The 22,125-nt window shown below is 44.9% G+C and overlaps 1 protein-coding gene across 4 annotated transcripts in view; it reads left to right on the forward strand.

Annotated features, from left to right (window-relative positions):
* SPECC1 (sperm antigen with calponin homology and coiled-coil domains 1) overlaps positions 1–13,578 on the forward strand; it is an 81,691-nt gene extending 68,113 nt beyond the window's left edge. For all 4 annotated transcript variants that reach the window (XM_058037388.1, XM_058037386.1, XM_058037387.1 and 1 more), the window contains 3 exons: positions 10,358–10,474; positions 11,014–11,073; positions 11,776–13,578. In XM_058037388.1, the coding sequence (XP_057893371.1) occupies positions 10,358–10,474; positions 11,014–11,073; positions 11,776–11,865 (267 nt within the window). In that variant the 3' untranslated portion in view covers positions 11,866–13,578. The remainder of the gene's footprint in view (positions 1–10,357; positions 10,475–11,013; positions 11,074–11,775) is intronic.
* Positions 13,579–22,125: the final 8,547 nt, after the last annotated feature.

Below are 22,125 nucleotides of genomic sequence, written 5' to 3' on the forward strand. Positions count from 1 at the left end.
AGGGAGTTTTTATCATTCTTGAGTACGAGAAATGGAGTGAAGAACGTCATCCTCCTTCCTGCCTCAGCCTCTGCAAGGGTGGGATGAGGTAATGAGCTCCTCAGAGCAGAGCCCTGGTGACTTCTTTTCCAGAGATAACAGCCCTGTCTGTGAGACATCATCTGTGCAAGTTCCAGGGTGATCTGTCATGTCATTCCTCACATGGAGCCAGAACCAGGGGGAAGTTGGGATGCAAACTCTTCTCAGCCCTGTGACACAGCAGAATGAGAGCATTAAAAACTTGCTGCTTGGCTGCCCAGCTTCTCTTTTTGGTGGCAAAATGTGTGATAGCAATTCATTATCTGAGCTGGGGGGAAGAGGGGATTCCTTTCTGTTTAAATTATGATTTCATTAAGCAGCATGGGCAAAATGGATTAGAATATTTGATATTCTCAGTAGCAGCTACTCCCCATGTCCCAGATTCCCTGAGGAAAGCTGGATGAGTGACCTAGGAAGGTATCCGGGGATGAGACCAAGGGACCAGCACACAGGATTCTACTTTTTAAATGCTTTAATTCATACAAAACTTATGTTATATATAGAAATTTTCATCCTGCTCCTGGCAAATGTAGACTCATTTAGTTTAATTTAGTTTAAGATCAAGTCCAGCCATAAACTCTCCTTGCATGGACTACAGTGGGAACATTCCCTGGCCTTGAACTTCAGCATGTTCCCCAGGAGGCAATCTCATAAAATAAACCAGGGACACTGAGGGGAGTTGGGGGAAGTGCAACACAAATTAGCAGTGGCCTGGAGGGTTTTGTTTGCTTTAAAAAAAAAGAAATTGCTTGAGTTTACAGTAACTGAAGGGAAGCATGAAAGCATCTATATTTCTGTAATTGGCTGTGTCAATTCTAAGATCCTTATTTAAACAGTGATTTGATATCAGAAAGATATGCATACTGAGAAAAAATATTGAGAACATGAAAACAGAATCACTGGAGTGAAAATAAAGTGAGAGCTCAGTTTAAGGACTAGGAGAAAAGCATATGAAAATGAGATTGCATAAACTGTGACACGATAGATCATGTTATTTCAATTGTCATGTTTTGGTGCCCAGATGAATGCTATGTGGCATTTTGGCCATTGATTCTGAATAACTATGCAGGGGAGGTGCAAAAAATCTCAGTAGGAGCAAGAATTGTGGTGAAATCAGGCTTTGGACTCAGTGCCTTTGTGCAAAACTTTGGTGGAAAATCTCCACCTTAAAAACCAAATCTAGTGTATGGTTCCCTATAGGAACTGTGCAGTGGCACAGGCTCTGTGCTGCCAGATACACAATTCTGTGTTCCTTCTGCCTCTCCAAGCTCGTTGACATCATGGTGTGTAATGTAGGGCCGTGAGGTGACCAGGCTTGAGAAATGCTTTTGTGGCTCTGAAACACATTTACCACAAATACTTTAAACCACAAAGCCTGCTGAGAGTAAGCTATTTGTGTTAAAATAGCTTTTTCTCTGTTGTCTTGTGGCTTTTTTCCATCTGTTTAAAAAGATGATACATCCTAGCAGCATTGTGAAGCAGGAACTGGGTGCCTCTTTTCTAACAGGCTGGGTTCCTGTGAGCTGGAACTCCTGGAAGCTGCTGAGAGTCATTCTTGTTGCATTATCACCTCCCATAATCATGTCATTAGTGACTGTGGTGTCATTTAAGTGCCCTGATTCTCTTTGCTCTCTGTGGAGACCATTTGTCAAGGGGCCAAACCTCTCTAGATTAAACTCTCTTGCTATTCACAGATGTATTGTGAAAACACAGAATTTTAAGAGGCACTTAACCCATGATCATTAGAATTGAGGATTATTGTTTCTGCCACACATGCTCTCTCCAGAGAGGAGGAGGAACTGCCACCATGTTAATGAATATGGAACTATTTTAATGCTCTTTTCAAGCACTACACACCCTTCCTGTGGCCCAGAGGAAAAGAGGATCTGAGAGTGGCTCTTCCCTCCAATACACTTTCATAGTTATTCTTTGTTCCAAGTGATGTTGGGTTTAACAGGACCTATTTTACACCCACCACTTGTTGAAGATCCACCATCTCTTACAGTAAAGCTCTATGGTTGTTTTAAACAGAAAAATGCTAAATAGGAGCAGACAGGGAATGTCCTGCAAGTGATAAAGGGAAATGGCAGCTGTACCTCTGGAAATGTTTGTATTTCATGTATTCTTGATCTGTGTTTTCAGTGGAATCACCTCCCTATGGCAGTGTCAGTGCATCAGCTGTGGATCAAGGCAGCTCTTCATGGAGCAGAGATACAAAAGCTTAGGGAGAAAAATAAAGCTGTTGCAGTATTTGCTGTTTGTCAAGTAATCATAGCAAGAGACTGCTCTGCTGGTGGTTTGGCAGTGGATGTAATATAAAGCTCTTTATCCTTTGTGTTCAATTTAAACTCAGACTAATACCAGCTTTTTGTTTACGAATTTGTGGCTTTCTTTTTCTCACAGGAATTTGCATTTCTTTTCTCGTTGTGCTAGGCAGTATTTCCTCCAAGTCCTCCTCGTTCTCAAGCCCTATGCCATGCTGTTAGCCCCTGCTTTTTCTGATGCTTTTTTTGCCTGTTTTGCTGACTGGATGAGATCCAGCATGGATTAAGTGTGACCCAAAGATGCACAAAGATGGACATGACATATTCCCTTTGGTGAGATGGTCATGGGATCATTCTCCTTTGGGAGAGGGACTCTGCTGGGATACGGTGCCAGGATGGCATTTTTGGACTGCTGATGCATCAACCAGGTGCATTCCTGGGGTCACAGTTTGTGAGGATCTGCTTTATAGGATATCCCAAAGCTCCTTCATGGCCAGTTGTACTTTTAACAATCCATGTTTGAAAGTTTCTTCTTCTTTATTCTGGAAAATAAGGGCTATTTTTAGAAACAGGAAGTCTGTTACTCCTTTGTATGTCATTAGTGTGAGTAGTTGGCATTTTCTATCTACTGAAGCATTAATCTTTTCAAATTGTCAGCTGAGCACTTTACCTCAGTGGCATCATCTGGGACTGCAGAGCTGTGTAAATAATGTTAAAAAATAATATATATATATATAAAATATAAATGCTGCCACAGTCCTCAGGGTTGGTACTCAAGCTGGCAGTTCCAGCAGAGCTGATTCTTAGTTTTAAAGTCTTGAGGATCGCAGCACAGCTGTACCTTGTCCTGAGGAAATACAGGACAGAACCCAGTGGTTTCTTAATCACCAGATGTGCCCTGCCCAGACCCAGGATTGGTGTCTGGAATTAAAATGCAGTAGCCAAATCACGGCATGTGAGGAATAACCAGGTTGATTACCAATGTAATCACCCCTTCTCAATAATGCTACTGCACAAATGTGCTTCCCCAGTGGAACCAAATAACTTGAGCCAAGCTCTACCTTTTTTCACATAGAGGGCTTTATGCTTTAAACAAACACAAGTCTCTTGATTGGAGGGATAAAATAAATGCAGCTCTCTCAAGCGTAGCTTTCTATCCTGCTGGGTCATTTTAAAAATAGCATTTACATTCTGTCCATCCCAAAGTCCAAGACACTTCCCTTGTGTTGCCTGGATGCACTGACAATCAGTGAAAACACTGAATTGATTGGTCACCAGCTGAAACAGCTCCAAACTGGGAGTTGAACTGGGAGGGAGCTGGGCTCTGCTGCTGGTCCACCAGTGACCTTTGCTGGTGGGACCTCTGCCCACCTTGTTTCCATCCTCCACCCTGAGCCTGCTGCAGTCTGCAGCCTGCCCCTCCACCCAGGAATTCCAGGGCATGCCTAATCTCTGAATTCTCAAGACAGATAATTAGAAAGAGCTGTGGGAGCAGGCACAGTGTGGTCATTAACAATTCTGCACCAGGGCTCCAGGCAGGAAGTAGCTGTGCTGCTGTCTTGGACACAGAGTGGAGCTAATTCCTCCCCTCCTCTCTCCCTCCCCTCTTCCCCAGAGTATCTGTGTGGTCCCTGAGCTGTGCTGCTGCATCCTCACTGCTGCAGCCTTGGGAATGAGGGGACCCAGCCCAGTCTGTTTCTCCTCTGTGGCATTCAGCCCTGGTGCCATTTGTTGGAGCTGCTGGGAAAACTGATGGAAGTGGCAGCTGTGTGGCAAGCAGGGAGTTGCCTTTCAGCAAGGGAGCATAACAAGGGGAATTCAGGCTGAAAAGAGACATGCAGAGCAAAACCCAGGACTGATCAATGTCTAATTGGATTATTACAAGAGGGAGAACTCCTTAGTCCCTGCTTTTGGTGTGTAATCTACCTCTGCAGACAGAAATGACTCCTGCTCTGCCTTCTCACGGAGTGTGACTGGTGGAAATTACAGAAATACCACTCACACTTGATAAATACCTCTTGTCACCATTACCTCATCTCTGAAATGACCCAGACACAGCCATAAAATTGCTTCTGCCTAGACCAGCTCTCATTTGGTCCTGTATGTTTAACAACCAACCAGCTCCTTGTGAACTTGGTTTTATACATTTTCTGTCTCTCTTGTGCACAGCAATAAATTAAGACCGAAACTGAGGAATATGTACAAACCCCTGTAACTTTACTAACCTTTAGTGAGACCTTTGAAGTAGGTGGCTTTTAGTAATGAGGATGCTGTCATGGGTTTATTTGCATTCAAAACAACTCAGATTATTTGCTAGGAAAGCTTCAAATTCATCCACTGTGTGTTATATGCTGTGCCAGCAGCCTGTGTTCATTAGAACTTGTTTTCTTTATAAAAACTCAGTCTTTATGTATACAAGTGCAAACAAAAGGAGCAGTAAAAGGCACCAGTAGAGCTGTTTGGCTCCTTAGGCAGGTTGATTGCTCACTGCATGGTTGCAGGGATGGTTTCAGTGTCAGTAGAATCTTGCCTTGCAAGCAAAGGAAATAGGTGGCTACATAATTACTTTATTACCTTAGCTGTCTCCCATTTGCTACTACTTTCATTTTTTATTGTCATGAAAACTTCAGCCATTTCAGCACCACCTCTCCCTTGTAACCACAGTATCAGAACTAAGCTGCCTTGAAGAGGTCCTGAACCACAGGAGCAAAGAGCTGAGTTTGAAGAGTGCAGGATTGTTTTAGAATGGCTTTAGAATTTACTCTGAACAATGTCTGTAGGACAAGTCCTGTCCAGATGAGCTTGTTTTAAACACAGACTTTTAGACAGCATCATTCCATCTATTCTTGCTAGTAGGAAAGTTGATATAAGAAAATTGGATCTGACTTTTTGGTGTCTTCTCTAGTTTTTGAGATGGAAATAGTTGGGAGCTGAAACGTCTTTGTGTAGGATGCATAATATCCTTTTAAATTTTTTTTAATTTCATCTATTTAAATGTCTCTGCTCTATGTGAATTCTATAGCAAATTGGTGTTTGATGCTTTTGCAAAAAAAAAAAAAATGCAGCCATGGATCCTCTAATGTCTTGTCTTTGCTAAAGGGCTCATTAATTCACACTTACTGAAGCAAATGATGAATGGTAAACCCAAAGCAGCACCTGTGGCAGCAGTGGAGAAAGGAGCAAACAGAACCTAAAAATGTGATGGGAAGCAGAGATTCTTTATAAAAAGAAATGCAGTAAATGGCATGACTTTTAAAGAGCTGGCATCAGTTCCTTTTCAGTTCATAGTGCTGCTATGACATGATTTAACTGCATTTTCAGAGAGCATTTTGTGATCTGAGCTCTGCTGTTCCATGCATGTGTAATCAGCAATAAGATGCATGGCTAACTGACATGCTGAGAGGAGCATTAGAAATATGGATTATGAGATAAAAACACAACATTTTAAAGAAATTCAAAGCAATTCTTATGGAGACTGCAGTTGGCTGGGCCATTTGAAGCAGGGATATTAATACAGGCTGGAGGATAGGAGGTCACCTGGCTTCCTTCCCAGCCCTGGCTACTCACTTAATCTCTAGGCAATACATTGCTGGTTTGATTTCTTTTAATCACAAGGCATTACTTCATTTTGGATTCCATTTAAGAGAAAAAGATTGGTGAGAGAATTGAGAAAGCTTCCTGGTAGTAGATGGACTAAATGTGATGTTCAAATCACTTCAGACTTGCAGCTCCCCATTGAAAATAGCTGTGTGCAGTTGTCATCTGGGTGTACCCTGCAATTACAGAAGAATCCAGGCAGCCTTTTATTTCAGGCATTCATGCCTTTCATCCCTGTTAACTGGACCTGACCACACTTCTCATTCACCCATAGTTCCAGTAGATTGCCCAGATGTTTCAGATCTTTGCTGGAGCATTTCAGATGAACTGGAGTGTTTTGTTTGTTTGGAAGGCTGAAAGGAGCCATCCTTTCCTCATGTTGCTTCTTAGGAACTGTTCAAAACTTGCCCAGTGAGAGCCTGAAGATTGCTTTGAATAAAACCTCTTTGGCTGAACCCTGTTAACCTGGCCCAGCCAGTTAGGATGTAATAAATCAAATTAGAGCTGCAGTTTTGTGCAGCTGTTGTTAAAGATGGGTAGGTTTGAGTCCTCTTTGGAAGTTGCCTGTTGAGGTACCTTGATCCATTTTGCTTTAGAAAGGTCAGAGTTCAGATGTGCAGAGCTGTGGCTTCTGTTCAGACCTGTGTTTAAATATATCCAATAAAACCACTGAGCTGCTCAGGAGGAGCTGTGGGGGCCTGGGTAGTGATGGGCCACTTGAGGGAAGCTGCTATTACAAACAAGGCAATTGAATAGATTCAATAAATTGAATCTATTTACTCAGTAGATTTATTTTCAGGTATTTAATTTTATATTCTGCATGGGCTGAACCTCCATGATCAGCCACTCTGGCAGGTTCCTGGTGTGCCATTCCATCCCAATAACTTGGGAGAGGCAGGAAGGGATGCTGGATGGAATAATGATGTTCAGCTTGTATTTCTTGCAGGCCTTCTTCCTCAGATTCCAGGCTAGCTTCAAGCTGATTCATGTCTGTAATTGATAATTCTGGCTCTCAGGGAGAAAATTATGACTCAGAGCCATTGCTGTGGGCACAGTAACACGTGCATAGTGGGAATATCTTGTATCAGGATTTTAACCTACTCAGACTGCAATGAAGAGTGCATGATGTCATTGTTGCTTTTTGCTTGGAGTCAAAGATTGAGTGAAATCTAATGGGGTGGTGGTTTTTTCCTCAGACAAACAAAGAATTGTTTTTAGTGAGAACAGATCACACAGATTTCCCTGGGTGTCTTTAGCAGGGCTCTCCAAGGGCTCTGTTATCTGCAGGAAAGGTCCTGTTCCTGGAATGGGGGGCTAAGGTCAATCACTTCCAGGTGGTTTGTGTCTTTTAGGCTTGACCTGACACTGATATCCTAGATTGTACATTTGTTATCCAAATAGCATTGCCTGGATATTTCTTTTTTTAAAAAAAATTACTTTAATGTTCATAGAAACAGACCCTTCTGGGCACTTTGGTACTCTGATAGCTGTGCTCCCTGGTGTGCCTCCAGATCCCAGTGTCTGAACAATCCCAGTGATGTAGAGGAATTCACTTGTAAGCTTGAAGAGAATTTAGTGTTTCTACTGATTGGTGACCCTGTAGGAGTGCTGAGGACAGAGCCTGGGCTGCCACTGACCACAGGATGTGCTGTGGCCATTTGACAGCAAATTTTTCCTCCTTTCCTGATAAATGCTGCAACTCAGTTTGATCTGAATCTCTGCTCCATTTTCCCACTTCTCCCTGCGCTCATTCTGATGGCTCAGAGTGTTGCCATCCTTTCTGGGTGTCTCATGAGAAGCCACATGCAGTTTTTCAGAGCTTGGGGTGAGGGTTCTGCTGTGATCAGAACCCAGAAACGGGACATAGAAATGCAGCTTGGGGTTGTGCATTAACAACCAGCATGGACACAAATAGCTCCCATATATTCAGGGACTGAATAGGGAGAGAGGTGTGGCACCAAGACTGAGACAGGCTCTGCTGCCAAAATAATCAAGAGAAGGGAATAGTTTCCGAGGTGTTCATTCCCTAAATTGTTTTCCTTTTTTTTATTTTTTTTTTATGGCTTCAGGGGAGCCAGAGATCTTCCGAGAAATCAGAGTTGTCTCTATTTTGACTTAATTCCTCTTGGTGTGGTGGAGTGGGGAGGAACTACAAATAAAGCTGCAGTGTAGCAAAACACAGATCACTTTTCATTTACCATGTCCTTATATCCCAAACTGAAAAGTATCTAACACAGAAGCCAAGATGAAGTGCCAGGGAGAGGAGTTTGTACTGTGTATGAAATGGAAATGCATTTGTTTAGAGAAAAGAAACCAAAATTCATTGATTCTTGTTAGATGTAAAAATGGAACTAGATGGCCTTGAGTATTTTTTATTGTACTGTGAACTGAACAGTTGAGCTGAACCTTTGAATGTTCTTTTTGGGGTTGCATTTAGGACAAAAATTCAGAATTGAGTTCGTTTTGGCCGTTGATTGTGGCAAACCACTTTGCAGCAGATTTCATCTGTGGTTCAAACGTGGTCAGCAGAATCCCATCCTTGAACTTTTGCTTGTTTGTAAGATTTAGATCCAGAAGTTACTGAGGATGACTGGCTGGACAATGCTGTTGGGGAGGTGAGGATTTTTGAACCTAGTTTTGGTAGACGTGAGCACTTCTTATGTGTAGATATTGTGATTTGGGAAGAGGAGAAGAGCTTTAGGTGTATTTAAAATTGCAAAGGTAAGTAAAATTATTAAGCTGATTTTGGGATAGTGAAATACTGTGTGAAGGAGCAGTTTTGTATCTCACATGTCTCATAGTAGCATCATGAAAATGAGGATGGATACAACGTTCCTACACAAACAAGCTTTCCCTTTTTGTCTAGTCCTGTTGCATAACTAAGGCTCTGTTTGTTCCTGTTTCCATGGCCTTTTGGAAAGAGGAGGAACAACCTCCATTTTCCATTTCCATCCTACAGTATAAAATGAGAATATTGGCATTTGCTGATAAGCTATTTGCTGATAAAACATATTGGCCTCAGTAAAAACACTTCTGTAACTTGGCAGTCACTCCTTTCCCACTAACTGCAGATTGATAAATAGAAAGGAACTTGTTTGTCTGAAACTTCAAGAAAGCAGAATAATCCAGCTCAGCCAATTCCATACACACAAAGTTGGACTTCCAACTAAAAAGTTGCAACTTTATGGAATAGGCAATGCCAAGGCAGCTTTCAAAGCAATTTTCTTTTTCTTGTGACAGTGTTCAGGCAGTGCCTCATTTTTGTATTGTCTCCACTGACAGATGTTAATAGAGCCCTACAACGTGGTGGCTGGGGCAGTGTGGGGATGTCAGCTGCTTTCTGAGCCCATTAGAAGTGTAGATTTATTACAAAGTATTTTAACCTGAGATATTCACTACTGCTTCAATTTGAGTCATGTTTGGTTATGGACATTTATTACTAACTGGAAATCCTGTCTGACTGGACCAAGTCCAGGCTGGATAACTAATCAGTGAGGTATCAGGAGCAAGGAGCACATGCTGAAATAATTTCTGTCTGGGTTTTAGTGTCTGCATCAGCTGTTGTATGAGAGATGCAGTAAAAGCCTTGTCTTTGGGGGAGTCTTGAAAGAAACCAGAAAACAGCTAACTAAAGAGAATGCAGGGGTGGGGAGTGTGAACTGCAGCTGAGCACAGAGGAGGATGTGGCTGCTGAGGGGGGTTGGAGGTGACTCCACACCTGCAGGAGTGTGGGAGAGGCTGCAGCTCCACCGTGTCCCAGAGCCCCCTGCTCCAGCAGCTCTTGCTCTGTAGCAGTTCACTGCTCTGTTTTTAGCTGCAAGACTTGGCCATGGGAATTCCTGAGTGTGCTGGTATGGCCAGGCAGTGCAGACAGGAGCATCAGAAAGGTCACCTTGTTCACAGGGGCAGAACTGGGCCATGGGCCTGTTTTAACTGCAGCTGTGCCTCGTGAGAGCATCCAGGGAAGAACCCCCAGTGCACTCTGTATCCCCAGAAATCCTGTGGTTTAAAGGAGTTCTCTGCAGATGGGCTGACTTTAAAATACCATTTTCTGTTTCTGTAGTCACCCCATGGTTCCGGACCTCAGCTGTCATGAACAGGGAAACTGGGCTTGCTCTGTGCACCTGAGTGCAGCCTTGTAGTAAGAGGCTGGCACAGAACAATCCAAGTGTCTAGAAACAAGGGAAGGAAGTTTATATTTGTCCATATAAACTGCCAGCTCTATTAGACTATTTCTTTCTAAATTTTTCTTCTTCACCTCCCTCCTTTTGGAGGTGACAGTGGTGGGAGTGTCACCACAGATATTTCTAGCTCAGCTCTGGGGTTTTTGTTCAATGGCTGCATAAAAACTGTTGTTTGAAGATTTTTGTTGTTGTTGTGTAGCACTGTTCAAGGATGACTCATGTTTTCTCTTACAGAATATTGATATTACCAATTTCAGCAGCAGCTGGAGTGATGGGCTGGCCTTCTGTGCTCTCCTGCACACATATTTGCCTGCACATATTCCTTACCAGGAGCTCAACAGCCAGGACAAAGTAAGTTGTGTTGTACATTTGCAGAATTCACAGTGAACAGAATGGATGAAAAGGGGAAGGAAACCAACAGTGAACTCCCAGAGAGAAATGCAGGGACTGCTGGGTGATGAAACAGTGACAAGTTGGCTAAATCCAGCAAGTGCTGCAAATAAACACAAAGACAGTATCCATCACAGTAACAATTATATTATCTACAAAAATGCCTTATATTAAAACCTCTGCAGAAACCTTTCACTCATAGTAAAGACAGAACTTTAATGGTTTTTTTTCCCAGTTGTAACCAGTTTCACAACAACCTATTTGTCAAAAACAGAGGGTGTCAATCAAGCAGAAATAGATGAGCTGTTCAAAGGCAAAGAACTTGTGAGTGAGTAAGATCAAAAAAGAGTGAGACTCAAAAAAGTCTGCTGGCAAGTATGGAGTCCAGGGGTTTAGTTTTCAAATACACCTGCTCATTTAAACTTACTGGGTAACCAGATGCAAGGAGAGGTTCAGGAGCAGTGCTTTGATGTTAATCCTTTTGAACTTTATTTTTACAGAAGAGAAATCTGCTGTTGGCATTTCAAGCTGCTGAAAGTGTGGGCATCAAACCCAGTCTGGTGAGTAACCTTTGAGCAAGGGGACATTTGCTGCAAACACCATTCCAACATCTTTCCTTGTTGCTATGTGACCAGTCAGTGACCTTGCACTCAGAGTGTCACACAGGGCTACGGAGGGCTGCACCACCATCAGGATGCTGTTAGGAGAACTTCCAGAAAGAATTTGTAGAAGCACAGAATAAATATAATTTGGAGAAGCTGCTGAAAGTCATCCAGTATTGAAATGAGGGAATGGATTATGTTCTTATTTTTAGATGCCAGCTGCAGATTATTGATAATTTATGGACAGATTTGCCATATTACACCATTACATTAATGGTTGCACCATTTTGTTTCCTGTTTTTTTAGTGCTTTAAGAAACAGAAAGACATTAAACTGTTCAAAAAAACTTTTCCAAAATTAACTATCTGACCAGGGAGATATAAGTTTAATATGAAGGGAAAACTATTATGGGGTTCATGAGCTAGATTCAGAAGCAAAGGAGCATCAGCTTAAATGAAGTTGTATAGAGAACTGATCTTTGATTGCAGATGGAAGAAATATTTTAGGTAGGATGCACGAAGAGATTTCAGAATTGCACTTGGCCAGTGGATCATCCCAGTGGTCCTGATGGCTGTGAGGGGCTCAGGAGGGGGAGCAGAAGTGCTGGGGGGCTCAGGGGAGCCGTGTGGGGCTGCCTGAGCGTGGTGCTGTGTCTGGCAGGAGCTCAGCGAGATGCTGTACACGGACCGGCCCGACTGGCAGAGCGTCATGCAGTACGTGGCCCAGATCTACAAATACTTTGAGACCTGAGCTGCAGAGCAAGAGGTGGACACAAGTGGGGAAGAGAACAAAGAATGCTACAGATGCACTCGATCACTTTAAAAACCTGCTTGCTCCTCTTCCACAACCAACTGAAGCTCTTAGTGTGAAAGGAGGCTCTTCCGTAGGTTTGATTCCATCTGGGACTGCAACCAAATAATTCCCTGTTGTCCACCTTTGCAAACCAAATCCATTGGTAAGTTTGCTCCCACATGGAAATTGCAAAGCGTTCTCAAGCACACATGGGATATTTCTGAAGAGGATCCCTTGGGCTAACAACGTTTGCCTTGACAGGAGACCTGCTACACAATGAAGTTTTAAGTCAATGTGGACTATGCTGGCACTCAAGGGAGGCTGGGAGATTAATGTTCATACAAAAGCTCACAAAAATGCTCTTCTTGCCAAAAGATGCTTAATTCATCCCAAGTACATGTTGTTTTCTTGCCTCCATGTATTTTATAAAACACCTTTGACAGATGCACTTAAGTTGTAGAACCTTAACATGAGTTACTCTTGCAGATCTCACCCAATAACTGCACTAATTTACTCATAGCATAACCAGCAGGATGGTAACAGGATCATTTGTAACTCAGAAACCACCCTCTGTTCATCACCAGCTAGTGAAATAAGTCTGAAAGATCCTGTTAGGTGCTGGGACTTCATTTCATCTCAAACAGAAATAATGTCTTTGAGGAAAAATAGGTTTATTACTCCAACTTCATTACTTGATTACTCTGGGAAGCCAGAGCTTGGTTTCCTGGCTGACTGTGCAGGCACAGTTATCACAGGAACATTGCAAATGCAATTTAACAGCTTTAGCTTGAAAGGTGCCAGTAATCAGGTGAGCAATACAGTGACATCTCATGTTTTTTGTGGATTGAGTGGAGTAACTTCTTCCCTCTGTGTTGCTCCTGTCTGGTCAGCACAGCTGTGTCATTGCTGCCTAGAGGCAGGAATCTGGAGACAGCCTGTGCCCTGTGCCATGAAATACAGCCCATGGGGCACTGGGACATGCTTGGAAGTGATGTCATGCTGTGAAGGAGCACAGTCATACATCAACACCAATGGAAGGTGCAGCCTCACTCCACAGATGACAAACAATGTAACTGGAACCCGTCTGTGCCAGGGAGATCAGGCGCCAGGGAGCAGCTTCCCACCAGAAATACTGTTAGGAAAATGCCTGATAGACACTGTGAAGTGTCCATTATTCTGTGTCTCTCATTTCACCTGATGAAATTAATTTTTGTGTTTGTCTCCAAGGATGGAAGCATCCAACAGGCTGCTGGATTTGTTCTAGGAGCATGTAAAGGCTGCCTGGCTGCTTCAGGGCACGCTGGTAGGAGAAAGTTGGTGTTTAGTTACTGTGCTTAACCCTGATGCTTTGTGGACATTAGTCCTAGGGAGCTAGGCATCATTTCTCTCTTGCAAAAAATACTAGTGCTCACTGCTCCTGCCTCCTGGAAAAAGGCTCATGAAATGGAAACAAGAGATTTCACAGAACAAAATTGGTTTCAGGCTTTCAAGGGCTTTGCAGGTGGCTGATCTCAGCCTCTGGTTCCCCATAGTGCTTTGTTGTTTGATTTGATTTTACTTTGTAATGCTATTTAATTAATAAACAATGTATTTCAGACTTGGTGTTCTCACAGCAGAATAAAGGATTCAGGAATAGATGGAAAAGGCCAGGAAGTGCTTTGAACAAAGAGGATCCTGTTCTGGGGGAGGACAAAATCATCTCTTGCTCTTGGTTTTAGTCTGAAATTTATGCTACTCCATTGCCTCTGGGAAAGTCCAGTTGCAGTCTTTGGAGAGGCTGTGTGATAAAAATGGCCAGGGAAGAGCACAGGCAGTGCCCCTGATGCTGGCTGCCATCCTGCCCTGTCAAAAGAGAAAGCAGCTGAGTTCTGCCAAGGCAGCTCCTTGTAGGGGAACCCTTTCTTGGTGGAATTCACTCTGGGACTTCTCAGCACACCCTGCTGTCCATGGAGAACCCAAGATGAGTTGCTCTAAAATACAGGATGAGATGGAAGAGGAAAACTGTGCTGAGCAGAGTTCCTTGAGGCACTTGCACTGCAGGGCCCCATTGCCTGTGGATCAGCAGCTCTTGTCCCTGGAGGTGTCCCCTGGCAGGGATCCCAATTCTCTCCAACGGGCTGGAGTTCAAAGCTGGAGTGAAGTCAGCACAGAAAATTCCATATTCCTCAATGGGCTTTGGATTGGGCACTTGGAGGGATGAGAAAAACACTTTTAATTCCCAGTGTGTGGTAAACATCCCAAAGTCAGAGTAAATGATGTAAAAAAAGGGAATTTTAACCCTGTGGTCACTGGAAGGGTTTGCAGTGTGGCTCAGTGTCCATGGGGTGTGTGTCACCTCCTGTGTGAGCATCCTCTGCTCCCAGGGCTCCTCTGACACTGCTCTGGCTCTCCAGGCTCACTTTACCCTTGCAGACCATTCTGTGGGGTCCAGCTGCTTTTTCTTTTTTTTTTTTTTTTTTTTTTCCCCAAATGATTTGTGCAAAGCAATGTTTGTCATCTCTGCTGCTTCCTCTCCTATGCCCCTCCCAGCAGCATAGTCCAAACACTAATTCTACCCAATTCTAGTGGTGTGTTCCTAATTTTTCTACTTAGCTAGGAATTACAACACAAAGTTGTGGTAGGGAAGAAGATACTTGATGTTGTCTTTTCTTCAATGTTACTGTTCTGTCCTCAAACCTGCAAAACATCTTATTTTGATACTTTGAGAGATGGTTTTCCAGATTATTTTTTAAAATTAAGAATATTGTTTATTTGTTCATTTAACTGTTACAATATTGGGGGGGTTTCTGCCTTTTAAACATTGCACAGTTACATTTCTAGACTTTGATTTTCACAAGTTGCTCTTGTTTTTTCACGCTGCCTTAAAATTTCAATATGAATTTAAATTTATCCTATATGAGATGCTGCAGGCCTGGTTTTCAGAGACTCTTCAGGCCCTTGTGAGACATCTCAGATTGGAGCTGCAGAATTTAAGTTCCAGCTGCCTTTAAGGTTAGGGAATTTAATTAAGCTAAGCAAGAGAGTATGTTGGTAGTCTTTACAGAAGTTCTGAGAATTCTCTGAAAATGTCCTGAATGTGATGATGTGACAGGGATGGTGTTGAGCAGGAGGTTTGCCTGAACCTCCTAAATCCTTTCTGACTTTGCCTCTTAGGAGTAATGGCTCTTTCCCTGGCAGATAAATCTTGTCTTGTCCCTTGCTCCTTGAATTGTCACTCCCAGGCACCAGCTGGGGAGTCTGGGACTGCAGGGGAGCAAACAGCTGATTTGGGATGAGCAGGTGAGCAGAAGGGTTAGGAAGGGGGTGCCAGTGACATTCCAGGGAGGGATGTGGCAGCGTGTTGTACTGTAGTGTAGGAGAGGAAAGGAGATTGGAGTGTGGGGGGTGCAGTTCTGCTCCTGGGATTTCAGGTGAGACAGAGAAGGTACAAATTGTTTCATGGCTTGGGAAGGTACAGAGGAGTGAGGGGTGAACCCAGAGTCAGCCCTGTGAGGAGCTTTTCTAGAGGGGCTGAGGAGCTTTTTCTGAAAGTTCCTGGTGAGGCTGAGGGAGAGCCCAGAGTGTGAGGAGAGGGACAGGGCACAGCCACACCTGGGGCTCTTTGTCACGAAGGACATCAGAGGGTCTGTGTGGGCTGTCAGCTTGAGGGGCATTCCTCCTAAGAGAGCAGCCAGGGGGTCTCAGCAGGTGAGGAGAGGACCCAGCACAGCTGGCTGCCCCTGCCAGGCTCCCCTTCCCGTGCCAGTCCTGCTAACACAAAGGGGACAAAGACTTCTGTTCTTCCTGCTCTGCAGCAAGGCAGCTGTGCTAAGCAGAGGGATTTGGGGCTTATGCAGGGTCCCTTTGAGGTCTGGCAGTTTTCTTTCTGTGATTGGAAGTTGGTTTTGACAGTTTTTCTCTCTTGTTTTGGACATGGAACCAGTTCTGTGCAAGTTTTCTGTCCGAACCAAGTGCACACAGGCAGAATGATTGGTTCTCCCCAGTTTGATTCCTGACCTGGAACTCTTCAAAAATCCACCTTTTGTCTTCCCTGACTTTCCCCCTTCCTTGGCAGTGACCACACGAGCCCAGGCTTGTTGGTTTGTTCATACCTCCCTCATCCTGCTGTGCTGGGGGTACCAGCAGCAAGGATCTGACTGGGCCAGCTCTTGGCAAAGCTGAGCCTTGTGCATCTGATCACAGGCAGGGGCTGTATGGGATGAGATTATGCATTTTCCTGTCACAAGAGGGCTTTTTGCCTAAAAAGACTCAGGGCATGGAGCATTAAGACATTTTTAAACCCAGCAATAAGTTCTACTATGCTCAGCTGTGTTGGTTTGTACCAACTGCAGTGCCATCGACGCTCGCTCACCGACACGGTGCAAAAGCAGCTTCTCACTGAACTGCAAGGAACTTTATTTTCTCAACTGATGGTCTCTCCATTTTTGACTTGCACGTGTGCCAAGTCCCATTGGGCAGTGCTGGACACAATGTTTTTATTGACTGTTGGTCCAGGCTTGAGTTTGTCATATGGGATGATCACCTCTGACAGTTTTAGCTTTCCCTGTTGGGTACAGATGTTCCATCGTAATCTAATTTATACAAAGAGCACATTAGAATGTACATACTAAGCATTGCAGATTTGGACATGCTAATATTTAAATATTAACATTATTAAAATGTATGATGCAAAATCTGTGTAATATTTCTAATAAATCTTTTTCTGTTTCTGAGGTTTGTTGAAATGTTTCAGTTACCTACATACAATACAAAATCCAAAAGTATCTCCCATCCCTGGAGGTGTTCAAGGCCAGTTTGGAGGCAGTCTGGAAGGTGAGATGACAGATCCCAGAGCTCAAAGCACCTGGGAGGCAGTGCCAGAACATTGCAGAGGGTGAGCAGTGTGTGCACAGTGCCAGAAACTTCTCTTGGAGTCTTCTGCAGCCACCATCCCCTCTACCCACAGAGCTTTCAGAGGTGCTGAGATCAAATTCCAGAACAATTTCACAGAGGCTGCTTTTGTCTCACCAAGGTGGTGACAGCAACACCAGAACAATCCAGCTGCCAAGTAAGCAAAGAAAACTGAGATGATAAAAGAAATGGGCATTTAAAGCTCCTCAGGCCTCTCAGGTGTGTTTGTGTCCAGCTGGGCAGGTGAAACCCTGTGGGAAGAGTTGTCATTTACATAACCCTTTGCTACTTTGCTTTTCCCCACCTAAGTATTGTGTTTCAGCCCTGGATTTTTATTGCTGGGCCTGAAGTGATGCTCCCAGGCTCTGCTGTCTCTTTTCAGAGTACACACCTGGTGCTTTGAGTCATTTATGGGCAAAGCTGGATTCTCTGTGGGCATGGCCAGTGAGGGAGAGCCATGGACAGGTTTGGTTCAGCAGGAGACTGAAATCTAAAGCAAATAATTTCCTGGGGGGATTTGTGGGTGGTTGTAGGTGGGGTGGGAGGACAAGATCCAGGGCTGCTCAGTGTGCTTTCAGTGACTCCTGGTGCTTGGAGAACGTGGATTGGTGTGGAAAGAAGAATTCCCTTCCTGACTGGTGAAAGATGGAAGCCAGAGCAGATGGAAGAGAAGCATAAGAAATGTGAGTAGAATAAAGAGTCTTCCAGATGGGCTGCAAAGGTCAGAAGCAGGTGGTTGAAGCCTCACAGAATTATCCAGTTTAATACTGGAGGGCTCTGGAGTAAATGTCACCTAGGAGAGTCAGGTGCTGGGGGAGTCACTGGTTTTATTGAGCTTAACAGGAAGAAAATGAGGCTGTAAAATGTCAGCGTGGGTAAATATTATTCACACATCCAGAAAGTGAGCTTTCCCCTCTTAAATACACAGCAGTGACTGAGGCGTCATCCTCAGCCCCTCAGCAAGAGTTTAAGCTGGTTAAAGAGAAAGTAACAAGATTAAGAGAATTAACGTGGGAGCAAATGCCTTTCTTAACCTGCTCCACACAGCTGCATACCTTCTGTGCAAACCCCCCGTTAAAACTTCTCTCGGCTTAAAAAAAAAGAATTTATAGCAGTTCAAACCTTTGTTCCACCTTGATGTGCTGTAACTTTTGCCTCCTCGGTCAGCTCATCCTTTGTCTCACAGGAAGCCACTCCCAGGCTCTAATCATGGAGACAAAGGAGCTCCCCAGGTGAGCGATTCCTCAGGACATTCCCAGCATTCTCCCAACAGGATGAAATTCCTGGGAAGTGAGGCTGCAATCATGACTCTTGGGGTTTTTTTCAGTTAGAGAACATTTGTTACTTTCCTTACCCAAATTTGAGCTACAACCAGGACAGGTCCAGTGAAAGCCATGAATGAAAGTGTTCAGCCCAGGCAACCCGAATGTGTCTGAACAAAAATAATTTATTCATAAATAATAATCTCTGCACAGCTCAGCCCTGGAGAGCCCTTCTGGGAAGGGAGAGGTCTGTCTGAGGCTTGCAGAGGGGATAATAATAATAATAATAATAATAATAATAATAATAATAATAATAATAATAATAATAATAATAATAATAATAATAATAATAATAATAATGTGCCATGGGATAGTGCAGGGCAGTTCTCCCTTTCAGCTGTGATTGGACATTGCTTTCAGAGGGTTTCTGATGGAGTCCTGCAAGGATGGAATCCACATTAACCAAATTCTTGGTCTTCAACAGCACCAGGTTTCCTTTTGCCAGTGGCTGGAGCATGGATGGAACAAAACCCTCATCTTGGGATTCAGGCAGGCTTTGAGTGCAGATTCAGCTGCCTGTGCACAGGAAGGTTGGTCCTGCCCCTGCATTTGCTCATTTGTATTTTTGTGTGCATTCTGCATCTTCCCGCCACAGCTAAGCTGCTCTTTAACCCCTGGGTGACCTGCCTGGCCCTGCCTGTGAAAAGGAGCCTGATTTTTGGGGATCAGAAATGGTTTTCAGAGCTCTGGCTGGGACATGAACACTAGAGGTTTCTAAGTCCTCAGACAGCCACAGATAATCTCAACAATAATAATTACAGATTCTTATAAATCATGAGCTCATCTTGCAGAGAAAGCCAGCTGAGGGATTTGAACCAAATCTTGCTTTTCTCTAGTATTTGAGCATAATTCCATATTCAGAGCAGTTGTGTTGCACCCGTTCAAGACCTTTCACTGCATTTATTTGGAGCTCCAAATGTCACATCTGTACATAAACCTGAATTGCTTTAAAGGCTGGGGCTGAGGACTCATTTCCCTGATGTCAGGGAGCAGAACCGCTTCTCCTTTTGCTGTGCAGTGTTGATTGGGAGTGAAGAGGACACTCAGCAGGCTCTGGGCATAGGAACTCGTGAAGGTTCTGCCCAGGAAGCAGCTCAGCTCTGAATGAGGCAATCACAGGTTGTTTGAATTGCAAAGGGCATCAGTGCCTGTCCAGCTTCTCCGGAGCTGATGTTGGCCTGGGAACACAACAGTTCCCATGGATTTCTCGGGGAGATTGGCTGGACCAGCTCCACCAGCATAATGGGAGACACTGGGCCCGGTACCCAGCGGGAGCCCCGTGCAGGGCTCAGCACCGTGGGCACTGAGCAGCAGCTTTGCTTCACAAATCCTGCTGGAACAGGCACTTGGCTTTCCACCCCAGAGGCTGGTTAGTACACAAACCAAACACAGAGAAAAAAAATGAAAGTTTCTTCAAAATTATGTTCTCATACCTTGGACTCCACTCAGCCAAAATCCTTCCTTTTTAATTCAACTGCTTTGGTGGAGCCGTTTATGGTTTTTTTTTTTTTTTTTTTCAGTCCTGTGGTGACTTCTTTGTTTTCTAATGAAACAATTTCTAAAGAATTCACACACCTGCATTGTTGTGAGATGAGTTCTTGCAGATAATTTAAAGCATCGGTTTGAGATTCCAGGATAATACACATTTATTATCTGGCAATGACCCTGGGGACTAGGAAAATCCAAGTTTGTTCATCCACAGTTTACGATCTTAACCAAGTTTTTCTGTTTGGTTTTCCAAGGGTTTTGCCGAACGATTGAAATCTCCAGTATGGAAATAGCTTTCCCTGGAATTTCACTCTTTGCTTTCCATCTCTTCCAGCAAAATGCCTGCAGCCCTACAGTTACCAACCTCACCTTGGGCCATTCCTCTCCTCATCATTTAATTCAGGGCTCATCAGGAGCCTTTGATGTGCTAATGCTCAACACAATGTGGGCAATAAACATGCAGAGGTGCCTGCAAGTTATCCAACCCCATCCATTCCTTTCAGCTGCTCGGGCAGACAGGGCAGTTCAGCCTGACGCTGGCAGCACCATTTCAAAGGCGGTTTTTGTACCTGCTCTGCGGTTTGGGGGTTGCGTTGTGCCTTGGGAATCCTTTCTTGGAGTCAGGCTCAGGACAGGCTCTGTCTTGTCCAGGAAAACAGCTCAGAAGAACCAGTGGAGGCTTGAGTGGGGATGGGGATGGGTTTGGGTGGCAGTGCCAGGCTGGTGGCAGTGTCTCTGTCTCTCCATTCCCCCGTGTCGCAGCAGTTTTGGGGTGGAGCTGCCCTCCACGGGAAGGGATGGGTGGCAGTTCCTCTGCTTGCACAGCCACCAGTGCTGGGTTTGATGCCCTGCACACCCCAGAGGCAGCTCTGCCCACGGCTGTAGCACTCACAGGTCGGTGCAGGGCTGCCAGAGCCACTGTGATGATGTGCCTAAATCAGCAAAACAGATGGACTTCTTATATGGCATCTATCTTTATTTTTGATAGCCAGACAATATCTGTGTCCCTTTGCAGCAGAGATTCTCCCACTTCAATGTTTGTTCTTTAACTCTGTGGGCTTAGAGAGGAAAATCTGTTGTCGGGGCCGCTGAGGAGTGTCTGAGCTGGCAGATCTGGCTGCGGGACCAGCAAGAACATCTCAGCTGTCCCTGGCTCGGGAGATTTTTGTGCTCAGAGCCTTGTCCCGGGCCGGCTGTGTGTGCAGGGATGTGTTACCGGGGCTCCTCCCCAGCTCTTTGTGCCTGGGCCAACAGCGCTGGAGGTGCGAAGGCCCCGCTCGCTCGGGAAGCCCTCGGAGGCTGCTCAGGAGAGATCACAGGGGCTGCAGGAAGAGCTCGGCCTGCGAAGCGGCAGCTCCGCTCCCCCGGGGCGGCAGCGACAGAGGGAACTGCACGTACGAGGCTGGAGGGCTCCTGCCGAGGCCGGGACAGCGGCCCCAGGGCGCCGCTCGCTTCTCCCCGCGCAGCTCCAGCACAGCGTGCGATCCCTCTCAGTCGCCTTCCCTCGAACAAAGGAGCCCGGGCAGCTCTTGCACTTGAAAGCAGCAGATCGGGGCTGCTGCTGTTCCCTACGTGAGGCTTGGGAGGCGAATCCCTGGAGGGAAGTGGAATCCAGGAAAATAATAGTAGTGGTGATTCATCTGCGTCTGACATCTGAGCATCCAGCGGGGCTCCGGGGCCGCCGTGGTGCTGCTGCACTCCGATTCTTGAATGGGTTCATCACCCATCAGCTGCCGGCTCCGAGCTGTGTTTGCCTCGATGGTTCTGTGGTTTCCTTGCTCCTTTACAGATTCCAGAAGATCAGTTTGCAGCCTCTCACCTGTGGAGCCCCGGGAGCTGCAGGGATTCTCAGTGCTCGGCTCGTTCTCCAAGGGCAGCAGAGTTCAGCTGGTGTTTCATGGAGGGTTTGTGGTGCCAGGTATTTAGAGGGGGCTCAAAGAGCACAGCTGGAGGGCAGGATCTGGGAATGGACTCATCCTGGTTTTCCTGCCAGCAGGATTTACCCAGGTTTGGTAGAACAGAGCTGAGCACACTTGTCCTTGGCTCCCCTTGCAGGAGTTGTATTGGGAGTCAGCTCAGTTGCACCAGTTCCTGCCAGAATAAACCACTGGACCTTGGCACAGCTTCTGCTGCTTTGGAGAGCCATGAATCTCCCTGTAATGCAAAATCCACAATTTTCACTGCCTCACTACCTGTCTCACAGAGACCTTGCCCAAACAACCTATTCATCAGAACCTGAAATAATGGTTTTTCTGTTCATGTCTGACTTGACAAACCACAATTTCCCTGGGCTCAGTCTGTAATAAGTGCTTCCATGATCACAAAAGCAGATCTTTCTCTAATACAATATGTCCAGTGCAGAAAGTTAATTCTGGTTTTGCTGAGGTGCTGTAAAGCAGCAGAAGGTGGCTGTTGGCACATGTTCCTGCACTAGGAAAACAATGTGTGTAAAAACCCTGATGTAAATCCATCCCTCTGGGGGGAAAAGTGCTTCTCTGTGATAGTTCACATGGTTATA

Source organism: Melospiza georgiana, chromosome 19 (genome assembly GCF_028018845.1).
Source record: "Melospiza georgiana isolate bMelGeo1 chromosome 19, bMelGeo1.pri, whole genome shotgun sequence".
NCBI lineage: Eukaryota > Metazoa > Chordata > Aves > Passeriformes > Passerellidae > Melospiza > Melospiza georgiana.